The 22,197-nt window shown below is 41.6% G+C and overlaps 1 protein-coding gene across 2 annotated transcripts in view; it reads right to left on the bottom strand.

Annotated features, from left to right (window-relative positions):
- The window catches only part of NR1D2 (nuclear receptor subfamily 1 group D member 2), a 69,629-nt gene that overhangs the window by 21,648 nt on the left and 25,784 nt on the right, over positions 1-22,197 (bottom strand). Inside the window, exon 8 of one of the 2 annotated variants that reach the window (XM_036266578.1) lies at positions 17,626-21,004. The exons of the other annotated variant lie outside the window; for it this stretch is intronic. Within the exon in view, the coding sequence (XP_036122471.1) occupies positions 20,808-21,004 (197 nt within the window). The 3' untranslated portion in view covers positions 17,626-20,807. Of the gene's footprint in view, positions 1-17,625; positions 21,005-22,197 lie in introns of those variants that run through there. 2 annotated transcript variants of the gene reach the window in all.

The raw sequence follows: 22,197 nt of genomic DNA, 5'->3' as shown, positions 1-22,197 counted from the left end.
TAAATGTAGAGCTCTTGAAAAAGCCACTTAAATGGCCAAGAGGAGGAAGCGAAGATTAAATTGGGAGCATCGTCCCTAAGCCGAATAAGAGGTTAACATACACGACACTTCAAAACTCCAACACATTTCACAGGAGTACTCTCTTCCTTTTCTTAACTGCTCCTGCCCCAATCCCTTACACTAAAATTTACTTCCTAACTCAGCTGTTCTGTTCTCCTAATTCGGAAAGCAATGAAGCAATCTTGATCCAGAAATCATGCATCTGTCATTAGGTGCAAAAGTCAATGTTTTGAAGACCTCAAGATATTAAGAGCTACACAAGAATGTGGGCTGGGCAGCTGAACCCAACTGCACAGGAAGCATGGCAATGAATGTAAATGGTACATCTGAATACTTGGAATGATTCTCAATCACATTTCAGTAGTTCTCATTATTTCCCATTGCTACAATACCCTCTCCCGAAGGCTCCTCCACCCTTGCTTTGCAGATGATTTCAATTGTTTTCCGTTTTCTAAATCTTCTCTTTTATCTCTGCTGTTTTTTCTTTCCTTCCTCATTTCATGATTTTTTTTTTTTTTTATAAAGCACGCACCCTGCATCTGATGCTTCTACAAAATGCAAGGAATTTTCTTCCTGTCCTTGAAGCGACAGCTTGTCTTTCCCCTCAAGTGTCTTCGTCGCAACGCCTGATAAACTTTATTTTTCCTAACAGCTTTCCTTTTTTGCCTGAAAAACAAACATTAACCAAAGAAGTCCTTGTTTTGCTAAATTGTTACTCTTTGCGATTCCCTGGTGCTAGAGCGCCGCCTGGTGAGTAAATGAAAAACGGCAGCCTTTGGTTTAGCGGAGGATAAAATAATTGGATTCCGGTGGCCATTTTCTCATCCTAGGTACACAGTCTTCAGAAATGACTGGAGAAATATTCTTGATATGGTCCCTCCCCTGAAATATCTTGCAGAAGTCACTATATATTATCCATAATAGTACAATAAAAACCATAGTACATTAAAACTATTTTTCCCACCATCTACCAAATTTTCAGCAATATACCCCACAAAGACTAGATGCTCAATATATATTTAGATAGATAATATTCTGTGAAAGCACTTCATAATACTGTAATTTAATTGTTTATTTATGTCTCTCAATAACTGTAAAGCTCCTTGAAGTAAAAAAAAAAAAAAAAAAAAAGTATATATTTCACCATTCAACTCTAGCACCTAGCTAGCTAGATTTGCATAATAGGTTTTCAAAATATAGTTGAAGAATTAATACTAATTCTATTATTCTAAATATACAATAGCTACCATTTTTAGCACTTCTAATGTGCTAAGAACTGTTCTAAGTATTCAACAAACATTTTCTCTAATCCTTACAACCTGCCCATTTTACAGATGCGAAAACCACCTCAGTGAAACTGAGCATCTTGCCCCAGACCATAAAGCCAGGATTCATCTAAATCTGACTCTGAAACCCATGCACTTTCCACTCTACCCACTAACTTTCACAAATCTGAAGCCAGGACTGGAACTAGAAAATATCCCCTGTAAGGAACGTCAGTGCAGTTCTCCAAACCGCCGCCACCACCACCACATCCACATGACCTTCCCTCCCGGGACACAGTGACACACCCACACTCAAGTTCACAGACACAAAACTGCCAACAAGGGCGTCTGACCCAGCTAATGATATGGAGCCTGCGGCTCATGGGGCAGTCTATTTCTCCATTACACAGGTCCCGGACAATTCCAAAGGCTTTTCTTATAATCAACTGAGGCCAGTTCTCTATAGTTTTCAGAGCTTTTATCTGTAATTCCCAATTCTTTCTCTGAGACAGCACAAGGATTACTCTTCCACATGCAAGTATTGAAATATATCCCTCTAAACATTCAAAATAGTACTCACTCCCCAATAAATATAAACCAGGAAATCTGATTTCATATGCAACTTGTCATGGACTGAGTGCTTGTGTCCCCCTCACCCAAATTCATACGCTGAAGTCCTGACCTCCAGTGTGTGAAGTTATTTTGAGGTGGGGCCTTTGGAAAGTAAGTAGGTGTAGATGAGGTCACATGGGTGAGGTCCTCGTGATGAGATTAGTGCCCTTACAGGAAGAGATCAGAGAGCTCTCTCTCTCTCTCTCTCTGACTCTCTCTCCTCCCTCCACCCCAATAATGCCCCGTCCCCACCATGTGAGAATACAGTAAGAAAACAGTGTCTGCAAGCCAGGAAAAGGGTCTGCACCAGAAACTGACCATGGTGGCACCCTGGTCTGTCTTCCCAGCCTCCAGAACTATGAGAAAGAAATTTCTGTTGTTTAGGAAATCTATTCTGTGCCATTTTGTTATAAAGTGATCTGACTTGACATAGCAGTTTTGTATCTTACCATAATCCATATTATATTATATACTCTACAGGTTTTATTTCCTAGTAGTTACATTTTCAGGTGAGCTAACAATATCCTTATTCTATAGCTGAGATACTGAAGCCTCTGTGTGTGTGTGTGTGTGTGTGTGTGTGTGTGTGTGTGTGTGTATTCTTCACAGCACGTTTTTGCCACAAGTTTTCAGAAAAAGCTCCTCACCAACTGCTGACCTACCATCCCAACTGAACTCAAAATGCTCATTTTCAGGGCCACTCTGTTATTCCAACGCATTCGTAGTACCTGGTTTCTCAGACGCTTACATTTTCAACAGCAGCCTGGGATATTTTTCTGCTGGCAGCCCACACACAGGTGAGAACGTCATGCACGACGAAGATTACAAACCCATTGTGGTCCACTGAAATGCTTGCAGATCCTTTCCCTCCTTGTCCCTACACCCTAGCAATGTGCCCTTGTCGCTCCCTTCGTCAAGAAGCAGAGTCTTTTTCTCCACTTCTGGGCTGGCCCGAGATGTCCTTGGACAGAAGGGATATTGCACACGTCAGAACCTATGCCTCAAGAGGCCTCGTGTGCTTCTGCTTGTGATCTTGGAACTCTGAGCTGCCCTGTGAATGAGGCCCAAACCAGCACGCCGAAGGACAAGGAACCACATCGAGAAAGGTCTCAGTCATCCGAGCCAGCCGAGCTGAACCCATTACAAGCCAGTCAACCCAGCCAGACCACCAGGTGACCAGAGATACAGGAGTGAACCCAGCCAAGACCAACCGAGCCCGGCCTAGACCAGATCTTCCCAGCTGAGCACAGCCCAAACTGAGGAGTGTCCTCCAGAATGCCCTAAATAAACAGCTATGACGTTACGTGAAGCTGCAACATCACCGACCGTGTACTGCAGCCATAAATAATTCTCTTGAATCTAATCGTCTTGAGGGCTACTTTCCAGTTTACAGGAAATACACGATAAAGGAACAAGCTAACTTCCATTTCTGAATGAGGCAGGTGTACCCAAATAAACACAAACACATGTGCACTCTACACAAACATCAATTCACACTCTTGCTCTAGTGTTTTAAGGTAGAGAACACCCTGAGAACTTCTGGTGGACATTTTTCTTTTTTTTTTTATCCTCACCCAAGGACATTTTTCCATTTTTTGTACAGATAGAGTGGGAGGGAGAGAGAGGAAGAGACAGAGAGAGAGAAACATCAACGTGAAGGGACACATCGAGTGGCTGCCACCGCACGACCAACCAGGGCCGGGGACAAACTGCAACCGAAGTACATGCCCTTAGCGGGAACCGAACCCGGGTCTCTCCGGACCGCAGGCCGACGCTCTAACCGCTGAGCCAAACCGGCCAGGGCCTGGTGGACATTTTTCCAGCACTCCTTACCTGTACCTAAAACCCAAATTGGTCTGAAAAACAACAAAATCAAGCCAGGGCTCCAGCTCTGTCTGCAGTGCTGTGTAAACAGAAGCAGCGACGCTGCGTCTCAGGGATCCTGAAGACGGTCGGCGTCCAGCCACTTCGGGATCTGTAATAAAGATCTATCTCTGTGCGGGTCTCTGATTCGATCACTTCTCGGTTCAATCTTTTCTAGGGCCATTTGAACAGTTTCCGAAGGCCAGGCCCACGGTGTCTATAACACGCAGAGTCGGGGAAACCCATCAGACTGACCATTTCTCATCTCAAAACGTTTCTTCTCATTAACATTAGAAGGATTTATTACCAACTTCTGCAAGACGCAGGTAATAAATCAGCCTTGGGGGTTTGAACTAGAAATAGAGAAATATGACAGGAGTTCATCTGGTACCAGGAATGATTTGGAGTTTCGAAACTCTTTTTAACTGATATTATACATTTTAAAAACCTAAAACATATTTTCTTAAGGCTTGTCTCGTGCATTTCTAAACCCAAATGTATTATCAATGAAAATGGAACCCGTGTGCTGTTCAATGTATTTACACTCCGTTCACTCATTACCGTGCATTACACTGCACAGCACTGACATTCCCTTTTTGGAGTTACTCCAAGGCTCAGATGATTCTGAGGCAAAAATTTTAGAGAACTTCCTTCTCCCAGCCTCTCAGAGACCCAGAATTTGTAAACCATACTCTTGACTGGAACACCAGATTCTTTTTTTTTTTTTTTTTTTAATCCTCACCCGAGGATATTTTTTCCATTTTTTGTACAGATAGAGTGGGAGGGAGAGAGAGGAAGGGAGAGAGAGTGAGAAACATCGACGTGAAGGGACACATCGAGTGGCTGCCACCCGCACGACCGACCAGGGCCGGGGACAAAGTGCAACCGAAGTACGTGCCCTTAGCGGGAACCGAACCTGGGTCTCTCCGGACCGCAGGCTGACGCTCTAACCGCTGAGCCAAACTGGCCAGGGCTGGAACACCAGATTCTTAAAAGCTTTTGTCCAAATTTAATATTCATATGATGGAGAGATTTCCAGATTAGTGAAATCACCGCTCCCCCTTTCTTCTTTGCCCTTGATTCTACCACTTTGAACAAAGAGAATGAAATGGTCTCTGTGAAGCATCGGTTGGCACAATCTTGCAAACCTCTGGGCAACAGAATGAACGGGGTAACACTGGAGAATTCCATAGTAAGGAAAGACAAGGCACGGAATGATTGCAAGGTGCTACCAGCCTCTTCACAAAGCCTTTTCCAAAACATGTCTTTTTATTACAGCATCCCCAGAAAGCAGGTAGGAAGTTGTTCAAGGTACAGCTGGAAAAACCTGCTCATGTGAGCTCAATCGAGTGTCTTCACCTCCCTGTGCTCCATTGCCTCCTCTGAAAAGTGACAGGCAACCCTTCCCCCAGCATTTCCTCAATACCTCCCGGTTCCTGTTATTGCATAATAAAGTATTAAGTTTACATTCCAAACGTAAAAGTATAAATCAACAAACACTGTGTTTTGCTCACAGACTCTGTGGGTCAGGAACTCAAGCAGAGCTGGATCGGGCAGTTGTCACTGGGGGTCGTGCACTCAAGAGGCTGCAGATATCTGAAGGTTCCACTGAACTGGACATCCAAATGGCTCACTCACGTAGCTGACATCAGCCACTGGCTGGGAGCTCAGCCTGGCTGCTGACCAGAGAGCTACACATGGCAGTCTCAGGGTTGCCTGACTCCTTACGTAGCAGATAAAAGCTCCAAATGCAAGAGTCCCAGCCGCCCAGGTGGAAGCTGCATGCTTTTTATGACCTAACCTTGAAAGTCACATTGACCACTTTTATCATATTCTATTGGTCAAAGCAGTCACAAGGATGCCTAGATTCAAGGGGAAGAAACCATAATCTCTATCCCACCTCTTTCTTTCTTTTCAATTACAGTTTACTTCCAATATTATTTTGTATTGGTTTCAGGTGTACAGCACAGTGATTAGACAATCATACTTCACAAAGTATTCCCCCCAATATTTCCAGTACCCACCTGGCACCATACATACTTATCACAATACTACTGACTGTATCCCTATGCTGTACCCTATATCCCCATGACTATTTTGTAACTACCAATTCGTACTTTCCCATCTTCTCACCTCCTTCACCCAGTCCTCAAAACCACCCCCCTCCTCTGGCAACCACCAGTCTGCTCTCTGTGTGTATGAGTCTGTTTCAATCTTGTTTGCTTGCTTATTCTTCTTCTCTAGATTCCACATTTGTGCAAGTAATATCACCAGGCTTCCGTCTCTGTCTGACCTACTTCACCCAGCTCAACACCGTCCAGGTCCATCCATGCCATTACAAATGGTAAGATTTCATTCTTTTTGTTTTTCTTATCCTCACCCAAGGCCACTTTTCCATTTTTTGTCCAGATAGAGTGGGAGGGAGGGAGAGAGAGAAACATCGACGTGAAAGGGACACATCAAGTGGCTGCCACCTGCACGACCAACCAGGGCCGGGGACAAACTGCACCCGAGGTACGCGCCCTTAGCGGGAACCGAACCCGGTCTCTCTGGACCGCAGGCCGACGCTCTAACCGCTGAGCCAAACTGGCCAGGGCAAGAGTTCATTCTTTTTTATGGCCGAAGCTCCCACCTCTTAATGGGGCGCAGTATGTCAAGAGTTTGCAGATGAGACTTCAAACCCACACCGATAACCATGGATACTCCTCCCACAGATGCATGTTATATAACTGAAGTTATCCATAAGCAGACACTGGCTGCCCTGATGCATGTCTGAGCTCACCCACAATTGCAGAGGACAGTCCCTATGATGCAGTCAGCGCCCCACCTCTGGGGCCCCGGTCCCACTGAGGGCTTTCTCTGGTGGGTGGGAAGTAGCTCAGCCCTCAGTGACAACCCTCAACCAGTAAGAGACAGAGTCAGTAGATAACTGACTCCCTTGTTCCTTGGTGGGACAATTCTGAGGCACATTCAGGTGGTCCCCAACATGACTGAGCCCAGGTGGCCTTCACTGCAGCCCCTCTTAGCACACCTGCACTGGCTTTCCTCCCTTCCTCCGTAGCACCCCGCCCCCACTTCTGCCTCCTGGCATCACTCCCAGCACCCCGCTCCTTGTCCCTGGGTCTGTCTGCTTTGGGAGGACCTGATCTAAGGCACCCACTACATGCATCCTGATGAGAGGAATTCCGAGGACTATTGCAACAGACCATCTCTAAGGTCCTTCCCCAGCTACATTCCTGTTACTGTTATCACTCAGTTCATAAATGTGGTGAACAGAGGAGGTCGACAATTGCCCTGAGTTCTCAAAAAAGTCATAGGGTAAAGCCGAAATTGCCCCAAAGCCAGGGTAGACAACCAACGTTTCAATAGTGGATCCTACTTTCTAAATAAAATAAAGCACTTTTTATATTTTAAAAAAGAAGAGGCCCCTCCTCCCTTAACACAGCCATAAAAATCAGCACTAAACGATGGTTGAAAGTCTGAAGAAGAAAAAAATGAGGCTGAAAATAAGTGTATCGCAGGAAAATCTAATCTTTCATAGCCAGCAAACTTCAGGCAATTGCAGTTTCTGCAGCTAAGGGTAGGTTTTATTTTACTTATGGGCTTTGTTTTATTCCTTAACTTCTCAATTGTGCCTTCTGGAAGTACACTGCACCCCAAGCTCAAGGTATGCTCTGAAATTAGCTTATCAGATGACTCGGCCTGCCCTTGGCTCTGAGATCTTTTGTAATTAGCTTGGTAACACGATGCATTCACTGGCTTTGGGCAAAGCTCAGAGGAGTGAGAAAATGCATTTAGAGAAATTACCAGAAGTTCATGTCTTCTCAAACGGAGCCGGCTAATTCAATGTCTTGGCATAACCAAGAATGGGTGCCCAGATCTGCCAGGCCTTTCTGGCTGCCCTTAAATTGAAAACGTCTCACGAACTAGTCTTCTGCTTCTTCGGCACCTTCTTCTGATGTCCCACCTGAATGAAAGAAGTGTGATCACACGAAGGACAGAGGTGATCATTTGTCAAGCCTTGCACTGGAGAGGGAGTTTAACGGCCTTTATGCCAACCACCCCCAAAGCTTCTCTCTTTTTTTTTATATTGATTTTAGGAAAAGGAAGGGAGGTTGAGAGAGAGAGAGAGACAGAGAGAGAGAGAGAAACCTTGATCAGTTGCCTCCTGTACATGCGCCAAACAGGGATCAAACCCACACCTGGGTATGTATCCTGACCGGGACTCGAACCTGCCACTTTTTGGAGCATGGGACGATGCTCCAACTGAGCCACATGGGCCAGGGCCCTAAAGATTCTTAACTCCCTCAGTATGTTACCAACAAACATAACAAAACTGCGAAAGAGACAGCAACATGGTTATTTTCTTGAAAGAACTCCAGAGACCAAATTATACAATTTCTAACACTGAGCTATTCAGGGGCCTGGTAAACACAGAAACCACAAGAGGGGAGGGCAGGGAAAAGAGGCAGGAGCAGGATGTCTGCTCTCATCCGGCCTCACTTCACTCTGTTTTATAACAATGACAGCTCTATGGAATAAAGCCAAGTGTGGTTTCTGTGTCTTTAAGGCCTCGGCAGCTTGGGCAATGGGTAGGTTGCCATGGAAACTTTGTAATTCAACTGTCTACTAAATTGAAAAGCAACAATAGAAAATCCCCAGCAAATAAAGTGTGATACCTCTCAGTGACGATTAACTGTTTACTCTAGTCTGGCTTTGAGCATTTAAAAACACAAACACCTAGAGCCCTCTGCTGCAATTGTGACGCAGGGCTGTTTTTTCCTTTTCTTTTCAAAAACTCTCAGGCAGAAAAGAAAAAAACAAACAAGCAAACAAACAAGTTTCTGAGAGAGTTTACATGTCAAGCCTCATTCATGGTCCCAGAATGCTCGCACTGTCCACACACACTGCACCAAAGCCAGCGGGATTAAGCAATTCCGAAATCTCCAGCAACAGGAGGCAGCAAGTGTCCTACGTTAGACTTCCTTGCGATGTGTGCTTCCCACGCATGCGCACACACGCCAAGTTTTTTAAGATTATGACCCCAATAAAACATCAAAAAGCTCCTCCATCAATAGTCAATCCATTTAAATAATTTATTGAAAGACTCTTGGGTACTTTGTGAGACACTAGAGCTATAAAAACAAGAAAGACCCAGTCTCTGACCTCTATAAACTCACAATTGGGGAATTGGGGGAAGGCAGACCCATAGATTATATGACCAGGTTTCCTAAGTGTTATGGGTTGAAATGTGACTTCCTCCTAAAATCTGTATTTATTTTTTTTTATCCTCACCCGAGGACATTTTTCCATTTTTTGTTCAGATAGAGCAGGAGGGAGAGAGAGGAAGAGAGAGAGAGAGAAACATCGATGTGAAGGGACACATCGAGTGGCTGCCACCCGCACGACCAACCAGGGCCGGGACAAACTGCAACCGAGGTACGTGCTCTTAGCGGGAACCGAACCCGGGTCTCTCTGTACTGCAGGCCAACGCTCCAACCGCTGAGCCAAACCGGCCAGGGCCTAAAATCTATATTTTGAAGTCCTAAACCCCAGTACCTAAGAACATAACTGTATTTGGAGATGGGGTCTTTAAAGAGGTAATTACAACAAGGTCATTTAGGGTGAGCTCTAATCCAGTCTGACTGGTGTCCTTGTTGGAAGAGGAAATTTGGACACAGACAGGTAGAGAGGGAAGACAATGTGACGACACAGGGAGAAGACAGCCAGCTATAAGCCAAGGAGAGAGGCCTGAAACAGATCTTTCCCTCGTGACTATCAACCCCCAGAAAGAATATACTTGCCAAAAAGCAGTCCTCGCGTTTTACTGGGCCCAAATCAGAATCAGAATCTAGCAGCCATTGTTCACAAGTCCACAGCACCTCAGGGACAAGCCACCAGCCTCCTGGACTGCGTTCCTGCTGGCTGCGCTGACCCTCATCAGGAAAGTCCTCGTATTGTATTTTGACTAATGCAACTGAGACCGTCCCCATGCAATTAGATCTTCACAGCCATGTCCTCATCTGCATCTTTACTGACCCATCAGAGCAGCTCCATAATGACCAATCAGAACAGTGCAATTTGGACCAAACTGTATCAAGCAGGATGTTGCTCTGGTCACCACTGATGGTTGCCATCAACATTGAGCTCACGAAGGAGGTATTCCATGAGGAAGAAAATATTGTTGGTTGCCTACCCAATAGCCATTCTCCAACCCCATGTTCTTGCTACAAGAGCCTGCTGCTCTCTCCAGAGGCTAACAAATGCTATATCCTGGCTTTCCAGGCTCCCTTGCAGCATGAGACCCAACTGACCAATGGGAGCTGAGAGGTGAACTCTAGGTGAAGTCTCCTGAGAAAGGTTTCCCTTGATAAAAAAGAGGAAGGTCTCTCCTCTTCTTCTCTGAACATAGTGCTTTCCCCTGTGCTACCTGATGGTGGCGCCACCCTGCAGTCATGAGAGAAAACATTACAAATATGCACAAGATGATAAAGGATCAGGAATTCCTGGGTTTAGGTTTGTTTTTGGTTTTTAATTAATTGTAATAAAATACACATAACGTAAAATGTACCACCTAACCATATTCATGTGTTCACTTCAGTAGTGCTAAGTACCATCACACTCCTGCACAACCAACCTCCAGAACTTTCTTCATCTTGCAGAACTGAAATTTGGAAACCTGTCCCAATCTCCCACTCCACTCTGTCTCTGTGAATGTGGCTCCCCTCGGCACTGCTCGGAAGTGGGTCACACAGTATGTGTCCTGTTGTGACCGGCTCATTTCACTTAGCATATGGTCACCCACACTGTAACATGTACCACAATTTCCTTCCTTTTAAAGGCTGAATAACATTCCACTGTATACCACGTGGTCACTTGCACTGCTTCCACCATTTGGCTCTTGGAACGTTACTATAATGTGGATATAGACACATCTCTTCAAGACCCTGCTTTCAATTCTTCTGGGTATGTACCCAGATGCGGAACAGCTGGATCATATGGTAAATTCTATTTTTAATATTTTAAGGGACCACCATACATTCTTCCACAGTAGCTGTACCATATGACTTTCCCACCGACAGTGCACAGTTCTAATTTTTTCATATCCTTGCCAATATCTGTTCTTTTCTGTTTTGTTTTGTTTGATAAAAGCCAATCTGATGGGTGTGAGGTGATCTCCTGGGCACTTGATGGCACTTGGAGCCATTGAACCAGCGTGGAATTGCTCTGGCTCTAGAGGTCTTATGCAGGAAATAAGTAACAAATACCTTTATTGTTGCACTCCCTTTCAGATAGGTCTTATGCATCTTCTAATTGAGGTCTTAAGCATCTTCTAATTGATGCACTGCTCCTTCTGTAAGACTCCAAACAGAAAGGATTAATTCTCTTCATAATTTAATTCTGTTTCTCCCTTTCCAATATATACTGTTACCTGTACTAGGAACCTTATCCAAGTTCTACCCCAGGGTCAAGTCACATACAGTGCAACTACAAGTTCAAAGGAATGTTCCCAACAGCTTTATCCATAATAAGCAAAAACTGGAAACCCAGATCTTCCATTGATAAGATAAACTGTGGTACATCCATACAAAGGAATACTATTTAGCATAAAAAAGGAACAAAACTACTAATACATGAACAACATGGATTAATCTAAAAAATATTACACTGATTGAAGAAGCGTTACACAAGATAGTACATACTGCAATGATTCCATTTATATATATGTGTGTGAATATATAACGTTTAGAATAGGTTAACGTAATTATGGTGGGGGAAAAATCAGAACAATAGTTATTGTCTCTGTAGTGTGGAGATTTCCTGGAAAGGGGCACAGGAATCTTTCTAGGGTAACGGTACTATCTCATTTGGATTTTAAGCTACACAGGGAGAAAGCATTTGTCAAAGTTGAGTGGCAAATGTACCCTAAAGATTTGTGCATTTTATTGTCCATAAATTTTACATCAAAAGAACAAACTGTAAATACTCAACTCTAGTAAATTATATGTAAGCTGAAAATTTAGGGGGCAGGTTGCTGATGACTGCCATTTACTTTGAAATGCATTTTTTTAAAAAACCCAAGATGAATTTGTGGATGGAAATATGGATAGATATGTAATAAACAAGTACAATGTTAATGATCAAATATAGGTAGGTGTTCACCATAAAATTCTTTGGACTTTGCCAGCTATGAGTGTTGAAAGTGTCATTGGGTGTGAGTTTTGGTTTTATATGGTAAAAACTTTCCTGACTTCCTTGAGGGATGGAGTAAAATTAAAGAATTTAGGAAAAGAAATGAAAGCATCAACTCCAAAAAATGTTACTCTTTTACACTTTTACTATAAAAACTGACATTTCTGTTAGGATCAAAATTGGAAGGCGCTGCTGTGCAGGAAAGAGCATGTCTTAAGCATAAACTGTTCAGCTAAGATTTCGGGACCTACAGGAGAACTGGCGGAGGAGCCTCCGTGCCCCTGGGCCAGGGGTTTCCGATGTTCCTTGTGCTTTATGCCTTTCCCTAGCTTGTTTCCCCTTGCACGGGGCCTCGGAACGTTGCGGGTCATGGAACTCCTGGACACAACCCCTCCTCCCCCAGCACACATCCCGTCCCAGAGCCTTGAACGGTAACCTTGAGTTAAAGGTATTGTGAGCCCTGCCCCACTGGTGTGACTCAGTGGTTGAGCGTCAACCCATGCACCAAGAGGTCACAGGTTCAAATCCTGGTCAGGGCACATGCCCAGGATTTGGGCTCAGTCCCTAGTGGGGAGCCTGCAGGAGGCAGTTGATCAATGATTCTCTCACATCGATGTTTCCATTTCTTTCTCCTCCCTTCTTCTCCCTCTAAAAATCAATAAAAAGGATTATGAGCCCTGAGCAAAGGAGTAAGGAGTCACAGGACCACTGACAGATGGCCAGCTGTGTGCTGTCACACCAGGTTAAGGCAAGGGTGATCTGTCAACCTTTGGCTGTAGGAACAGGGTTTCTCTCCCCTACCCTACCCCCAACACATTCTCTACTTTTGTCAACTGCATTATTTACATATCATCACATCACAACTGTTGGCCCTGGAAGGGATGCTGGAGGGCATACCCAGGGTCCTTATGTTATTTCTTGCAAGATGCACTGGTAGCCCGGCTGGTGTGGCTCACTGGTTGAGCATCGACCCATGCACTAAGAGGTCACCAGTTTGATTCCTGGTCAGGGCACATGCCCAGGTTGTGGGCCTGATCCCCAGTGGGGGGCATGCAGGAGGTGGCCAATCGATGTTCTCTCTCATCGATGTTTCTATCTCTCTCTCTCTCTCTCTCAAATCAATAAAGGCAAAATATTAAAAATAAAAAATAAAAAGACGCACTGGTAATGGGATGTGGACCTGGCCATCTTTTGTCACTTGCTCGGATTCTGCTGAGGAAATCACTGGAAATCAGTAGTATTTGAAGGTGAGGTCCACACAGAGTTCGTATTAACTCACAGCGCAGCTCCCGGCTGAGAAAGGAGGCACCCCCACCAGGTGGCAATAACTGATCTCTTCACTTCAGCCCCAAGGTGCTTGTGAGAGACCAGGCCACGAAGACTGACCGACTGCAGGGAGAGGACCCCTCCAGGGCCTCGTGCTGTTTCCCACCCCATTCCCCCGCTAGCGCCTCCTCCTTTCTCCTCTTCTCCTCCTTCTGACATTTCCTAAGTTAATACAATTACCTGATGTCTGTACAGGGTTTCTGTTTGTAAGGTTGTTTTGTGTGTTTTTTAACATGTCTCATTTAGTCTTGCAACCACTCTTAAGTAGTATGTTCTTTTTACAGATGAAGAGAAATTTTATGTAGGGACTGGGGATAACATTCAACTCCTATTATATATTGAATCCTTGACTAAGAGCTTCCCCTTGACCCACTCCCAAACACACAATCCCATGAGTGTTAGATATACTAAAATCTACTCTAGCCTGGCCAGTGTGGCCCAGCGGATTGAGCATCCTCCCATGGACTGAGAGGTCGCAGTTCGATTCCAGGTCACGGCACATGCCCAGGTTTCAGGCTCGATCCCCAGTAGGGGGCGTGCAGGAGGCAGCAGATGGATGTTTCTCTCTCACATCGATGTTTCTCTCTCCCCCTTCTTCTCTCTCTAAAAAATCAAGCAAGCAAGGAAGCAATAAATAAAATCCACTCTGACTAGGACACCCAAGCCCAGTGCTCCTCCGTTATGCACAACAGTTGAGAGCAACTTGGGGGTCCATACATCTGGGTTTTATAGTCCAACCCTCTACTAGGTAGCTATGTGACCTTGAGTTGGTCACTTTCTCTCTGAGCCTTGGTTTCCTTAACCCAGAAAACGGAATTACCTCTTGGGGTTAAGTAATAATGCTGTACTGGTAAACATTTAACTAACTCTCTGGAGAGGAACAAGGTATGTTTACGTGGGTGTATGTTCATTATTTTCACTGAAAGGATATACAGCACATCATTTATAATATTCTTTACTTTAAATCCCATATAGTCAATTAATTCCCACAGAAGGTATTTCTTTTTGTCAAAGTTGCAATGGACAAACAAGTATAATTCTGACACAAATGTTAACTGAAATAAGTATATTAATAAAACAAAAATGAAACAATAAAGACTGTCAGACCATGAGTTGTTTGTGAATGATGTGAACGACCTCTTTGCTGAATCAGGTAATAGGTTTCAAATACAGGACTTTTTTTTTTTCAATTTTCTATGCTATTAGCAACGTTTAACAGCTACAGACATGAGACACTTTTAAGTTTATTCTGTATTATTAACTTTCCCCATCACTTTAAGTCGAGACCATCAGTAAAACGATGGCTTACGCCCTGACTGACAGCACTTTCCATGGTATACATAATCCCAGCAGGCCAGTTCTGAGCCGCCAACGTGCCTCCCTTAGCAGGGAGCTGGGAAGAGATGTGCAGGAACACGCCATTAGAAGCATTCCCACCAGACACATAAAAATAAAGGTGGGGACCTCAAAAGCATAAATAACAGTAGCATGTAAAATAATTAGGAAGTAAGTTTTGAGTACTGTCTTTTCAAATATAATTTAATTATTGGAAGCTTATATATTTCAATTTTGAATAAGGGCTATACGTCTAACCACCAGCTCCCTGAACTCCTGGAAATGAGACAGATCCTGTGAGTGAGCCCTCACAGGCCGGCTCCAGCACGCCTGGGCTGACAACCGTTGCTGGTGGTTACTAGTCACGGTGCTGTAACTGGTGGCCATTTGCTCCATGGGCACACAACTTCCACAACACTCTTAGTGTCTGAATTTTCATGGAACCTCATATTGCATTTTGAATTTTTTTTTTTTAAATCCTGAGACAGATGTTCCATAAGTAATGAATAACTAAACCATCAGTCTATTTCTCAAAAACCTGGTCAGATAAATTAGCTTAGAAAAAGAGCAGCCCTTGTAAGGAGCAAAGATGGTCAAGAATGAAAGTGTAGGTTCTTTCTCCACTCTGGAAACTACCCTACTTGTGTTTAATTACAGAACCTGAGCAGGAAATGGACCAGGTATTGAAGGGGGGAAAATAGATTTTAAAAACTTACAAGCACAGCAGCAAAGCAACAGTAGAAAAAATTGCTAGGGTTAAGGATGAGTAGAGTTTAGGAAAAAAAAAAAAAACAGGAAAGAAAAATAGAAGAGAAAAAGGAAACTCAGAGACTTTAGAAGATCATATTCAATTCTAGGGACATCAGTAAAATGAAATGGAAAAAATTTAGAAGCAATATATATTCACCTTGGGTATTTTGCACTTGAGCCTTTTTCTAAAACACTAATCTTATTTATATTAAAATGTAGGGAAAATGTTCATTTCAGAGCATGGGGGAAAAAAGAGAAAAAAGCAAATGTTATTTTAAAAAAAGATTCTCTCAAAATAAAAATAAACCAAACCATTATAAAGGACTTTATACAAAATCGCTGTATTTCCCCCATCCCATTTGCCAGAAGTCAGCAAGAGCATCTAGCACTTTGTGTTCGAGTCAAACATCAGATCAGAGCAGCCTAAGGTCACCCCCACCCCCACCCCACCATAGGACAGTAACTACAGACTTCAAATTCAAAAGAGAAAAGTAGCAATTAAAAGTGTTGGTGGTGCCCTGGCCGGGTGCCTCAGTTAGAGCATCGTCTCATGCACCGCAAGGTCTTGGGTTTGACTTCTGGTCAGGGCACATACCTAGGTTGCAAGTTTGATCCCCCATGGGGGCCCATATAGGAGGCAACAGTTTTTCTCCCTCCCTCTCAAAAAAATCAATAAAAATAAAAAGTGAGGGTAGCAAAAATCCTACAAATGGGTTTTTGGTTTTAATTTTTTTAATGTTTTTATTAACTTTTTTAGAGACAAAGGGGGAGATAGAAACTTCAGTGTGAGAAACATCGATTGGTTACCTTCCACACACCCACTACTGGGGATGGAGCTGCCAATCTGGCCACGTGCCCTGACCTGGAATCAAACCGGGACCTCTCAGTCCATGGGATGATGGTCAATCCACTGAGCCACACTGGCTGGGCCTATGAATGGGTTTTTGCTTTCTCTCCTTCTGGGGGATGGATGAAGAATGTTAATTAGCAGGTGCAATTAGGTTAACCATGTGAACCCTTCACAGTCCTGTGGGAAATGTGCCCACAGAAAGCATTCTGGAGAGGTTCTGAGCTTCCTCCAAGGTTGCCCTTATGGCTACTAGACCCATTCAATCCAGAGTGTTGTTCTAAGTGACTCTGATACTCTGGTGTCTGAAAAAATCACCCCAGAGCAACCAACTTCCACATTGTGAAGAGCAATGCTGACATTACTAGTGCACCAGCCCTTGGCTAATAAACAGACTAACAATGAAGAAATGTAATGTCAAAATTTTAACAGGCTCAATAGAGTGTAAAAACTAAAACCAGATCTGTGAATTGGCTGTCTCTACTGACATGCATTTCCAAAATTCAGAAGGAATTTAACCTACTTTGTTTTCCATCAACCACACATTTATTTAGAGCTCAATGTTTCTCCTATTATGCTGTGCAAAAAAGGGGACAAAATATAACAAAATTATATAATTCACAGAGTATGATCATCCTGATCAACACCCGAAGTGGGTCACAGGTTTCTTCTCCTGGAAGCACCCTTTCCAAGGAATCCCAACAAGGGCTCAGCACAGGAAAAACGAGAGGAGGGTTACTTGGTGGAGGAAGTTTGGGAAAAACTACATCCTATGAAACACTTCCTTAAAGGATTCAAAATGCACAACTGCACATTAGAGAACAGGACTGATCTAAAGACCCCTCAGTAACCTTGTTTATCCTAGCATTTCCAAAGTTATTTAATCAAGAAACCTGCTTCTTCCACCTAACATCAATTAGTCTCCACAGAAAAGTGGTGGACCTTACCGGTCTGGGAAACAAACACAGGGAATGCTGCTTTAAGTAACTGACTGTACGTCACCAGCATGGCCACAACCATGGAAAGGAAAAGGGTTGGCGACGGCTGAGGCACCTTGTCCCATTCATGGCCAAGCCTGATTCTTGACTAGATCAAGTACCGCCTTCCTCTCTCACCAACTCCTTCCCAGAAAGACTACTGTATCAGATACAGGGAAACACTATCAGCTGGCATTGTAGAAAATAGCAACACTCCTTGCTGGAATCTCTAAACAAATTCTAAACCCTTCTTTTAAAAAAAAATCTCTGCAGACAGACATTCCCCTATGCTAAACTAGAGATTTACATAAGAGACTCTGCTATGTTCAGAGGATAGGAGTTAAATTATAAATGGTCCTACAAAAACATCGAGATACAAAGATACCAAAAACCACACTTGGTTAGAAATAACATTTATTATCCTCTCCCCCCCAATGTACAGATTACTTTTCAAAACCATGAAGGTATTATCCATGTCCTCAATAACAGTTTGTAGAAAATAAACTTAATTTGTATCTTGTCAACTATATATTTCTATCATTTTTTTAAACGATAGCCATTTTATTTTTCCATGTTAGCGCAATAATAGCTTGCAAGTTTTGTTTCAGATCAAATCAAGATAATCTTTGTTTATAGGTCATTTCTTGACAGAGCCCTCCCCCCAACCCCTAAAAAAAAGTCTATATCCTAAGTGATAAACTCTTCTTGTACATTCAGCAAACTTTATATTGGAAAAGAAAAAGAATAACTGAGATAGGTACTTACTCTCGTGCACAGTAATAAATCTAGCTGAGCTTCTACACCTTGCCTTGCAATGATGTTTACATAAAATAAATCATATCTTATCAAGTTACAATGGTAAGTTCTTGAAATGTAGATATGAAAGTTGTACACTTAATCCTCTGAAATTCCCTTCTAATTTTCTAATCTGTAATTAAACCATCGCTGTAAGGAAAAGCTTCACTCCAATGTCATCCTTTTCCCTCAGCTATTTCTCTCCAAAAGCTCAAATCGTCTTCAAAGAGACACATTAAAAGCACAGGGGGAAAAAAAAAATTTTAGCTTGCTGACATAATGCCCTTAAGTTTGCTGACATAATGCCCATATTTTAACTTTAAAATGTAAAAATCCGAGTTAAAGCATCACTTAATTCATACAGTACAATATTAATTAATCAACAGTGTCCCACCAACTCAGAAGTTTCCTAAAACTGGTTGTCTTCTCTGCATTTAGTAAGTTTATAACCAATGACCCAATCAAAGAATGTGCTTGTAATAGGCTGCTGGTTTAATTTTAGTATTAGAAGTTTCAATGTTGGGCTATTTTCAAATATAGAAATGCTATGAGTGGCATATGAACTATTAATTTTGTTTCCCATTACCTACAGGAAGAATTCATTCAAATAAAATTTTACAAGACAAAATGCAAATCTATATACCTATACATCGATGTATACATGTACATACTGAACCTAAGGTTTTATAAGCAATACTAACATAGTTCTGGTTACACATTCCTAAAGACTTAGCAATTGTTTTAAAGATACATATTATAAAGACGCTTATGCAAAAGGCAAAAATTAAGAATCAAGATGACCTTTGAGGTTTTCAGTATTATTTCAAAAAGCTGTTTCTATTCCCCATAGAAGAAAACTATGCATTTATCTTAGGAAAAAAAATTATAAAAAGATAATGCTATCATGTAAAGAATTCACAAAAACTATACTGTATATTCCATAAAAGTCATACCTACTTAAGGTAAATCACAATTATGGTTTATATTGTATTACAGACATCACCATCACCTTTCCTCTTTAATAATGAGAGGGTTTAACTTTATTTTTAACTTACTTAACTAGTACCACAGGAATTCAAGTACCCATAGCAACAAGTTAAACAAGATTACAAAATAAGGCATTCTGCTCACATGTCATTAAAGTAACAGGCTGAGTAAAGTAGGTTCTGTTCATTTTTGCAAATTTATATAATCCAAAAATTATATAGAAGGCAATCTTTACCCCGCCAAAATAATAACTAATTGCTATTTTCTAGGGAAACAGAACATCCATTAAATCCTCAACTTTGGCTATTCCTCCTACTTCCATAAACGGAGGTTGACCTTACCTATTTAATAAAGCCCAGTATTAGAAATGTGAATGAAATGTTTTTTACTCTACCACTTCTAAACCTGTAGGTCACACATTAAATTATTTTCCAAATTATAGATTAAATCTAATTTGACAAAATCCCTGTAGTGTTATTTGAGGGAGAGGGAAAGTAGACTCAGAACATGTTTGCACATGTGCACGTGCACACGCAAACACACACACCAACATATTAAACTACTTTCTTAAACACTGACTAGTCTCCAGAATCAAAATATTTATCATCAAGCTGCAGCATGTGTATTAGGGGCAGCAATGTCACCTTTTTTAGCTCAAGGTAAGAATCTGAATAAACTTGAAAATAACTAGTACCTTGAACCAAAAGTTTTAACAAAGATGAACTCTAAACTACATATTTTTTAAAATTTGGACTCAACTGACTGTTGTACTTTTACATTGTGTTGCTTAAACAAAAATAAAGCATAAACTCAATATTCTACTGTCTAAACATTTAAAGCAATGGTTATGTCATCAACAGGTAAAATGCACCTAATTTGGGTCTTTTGTCACTTCTTGTTTTAAGTTTATTGTATGATAAAGTTCTTCACAGTTTAAAATATTGTGAAGAAATATATTTATGTATAACTATATTCACATACATATTATGTACACATACTATGTATTTGATGTACCTATAAACTTTGAATGTGTGTGTGCCAGGATGATACCCCACACATATGCAGGAACCCTGAATAGACTGGCGTGGGCTGTGAAATGATTTCTCAGAAAAGCTTACAAATCAGAAATTATTATAATGAATAATTATAACAAAAACTTTACCTTATTTACATAGTGCCTATATCCAAAGAGGTAAATATGCTTTATAGACATTTCTTTTAGTATCTCTGTGAGGTGGGGCATTGGGAACACTACCAATTCTCATTTTCCATAACCAACTAACCTGCCTGGACCATACACTTTAACAGTGGAAGAGTAAAATACAAACAAGAAAATCTCCTAATCTACAAAGTCTCCAATTACCAGATCAAATAGTCTTATACTAAAATCAAGTTTCCATCACATAACAGAACTTGTACCACAAAGGATTAATTTTTAAGTCCTCATATACTTGTGACTGTGCGTTATATTTATACCACAGGGAGATCAAAATGGTTTTTGGTTTTGGCAGATGAAAAAGTATAACATTCAGTGTAACTATAATTCAGTGTAACTTCTCCAGTTTAAGTGCGACACAGCTGATTGGTCTATCAGGGAAATGCTGTCAATGTCTAATCATGGCTGAATAAAATCTCAATCCAAACAGCTACTGCATGACTAAGAGATAGCCTACAATCTTGTATTGTCTTAAAGGTCTTTTCTATCTCCACATATGGTACAGTATACACATATAAATAAGCATTTTAGCACAAAATGTACAGTTAGCATGACTCAGTTCGTTTAAATAAGCAAAGGCCTTAGGGGTGAACTTTAAAGGCCAAGAGTTCCTCAGAGTGCATGTTGTTTAAAGATCGAAGATCTGGCAACTTTAGAAGAAGTTTTGTAAAAATAGAGGCCTCGTTTGGGTGGTTTTTCATTATTAAGGTCCTTAGTGCACGGATGAGGGTTTCCTGCAAAGCCTCCACAGAGTTGACGTTTTCTATTCCAGATCGATCTAATGGAGGGTAAGGAACAGAGAGATATGAAGGAGAGGATATATTATTAACATTAAACATAAATATAATTCTTGCTCATCAATCTCATTAATGAATTCACAACAAGGTTTTATACATTGGAACACAGGCAAAAGATAATCGACAAAGTTTTTAAAATCTCAATGGCAAAGTTTTGTAGCTATTTATTATATAAAGATATATATCACATAGTAAGTCCACTTGATAAACCAAAATTCTTTAGTGCTTAAGTGTATTTGTTCACAAAAAAACTAGAGGTTCTGATTCTTAAAATTTGATGCCATCTGCTCATTTCAACTGCTCCTAATTGACAAAGTAAAATGAATAGTGTAGTTTAGAAATATATTTTAACTTCATATGAATATATCCACATTTATATGTTACCATGTATGGCAGGAAGCCTCTAATAAAGCCTCCAATGATCCCTTCATCCTGGTATCCTTGTCCTTGAGTGTCCCTCTTCCCTTAAGTGGGCTACACTTCCTGACTCACCACTAATGAACAAAATAATAGATCACAAAAAAAACTGCAGTTTCCATGTTAGGCACTCACAAAGCCAAATGCCATGCTGTGCGCTGCCCTGCAGAGTAGCCCATGCGCTAAGGAACTGAGGGTGGTTTCCAGCCAAGAGCCAGCAAGGAACTAAGGCACTCAGTCCAACAACATGCAAGGAACCGAATCCTGCCAACAACTATGTGAATAAGCTTAGAAGCAGATCTTTCCTTGCAGAGATATAAGACCACAGCCCTGCCCAGAGCCTGATTACAACCTCCTAAGAAACCCTGAGCCAGAGGCACACATCTAAGCCACACCTATATCCCTAACCCTCAAAAACGGTAGGAAATAAATGTATACATTTTTAAGCCACTGAGTTTTAGGGTAATTTGTTATACAGTAATAGGTAGCTAACATACTATGCAACTTTAATACCTAGTTATATTAACCTGCATTCACTTGCATTTAGCATACTATGTTTATTACCCTCATCATACAAATGTTAATAAGTGGTTTAATACACTAGCAATAAAAGAAAGTATCTTGAAATTAGCCAAAACTATGTTGTTTGCCCACTGACTTTTTTCATCAGCAAGGGCTATTTCTTCCCTTTACAACAGGAGGCAGTAGTATGCAAGAAATATTCAATGGCTCCCAGTATAGGCAGTTGTCATTAATA

The sequence above is a fragment of the Molossus molossus genome, unplaced genomic scaffold, assembly GCF_014108415.1.
Source record: "Molossus molossus isolate mMolMol1 unplaced genomic scaffold, mMolMol1.p scaffold_m16_p_18, whole genome shotgun sequence".
Lineage (NCBI taxonomy): Eukaryota > Metazoa > Chordata > Mammalia > Chiroptera > Molossidae > Molossus > Molossus molossus.
The sequence above is the reverse complement of the archived record's forward strand: the minus strand, read 5'-3'. Positions and strand labels throughout refer to the sequence as shown.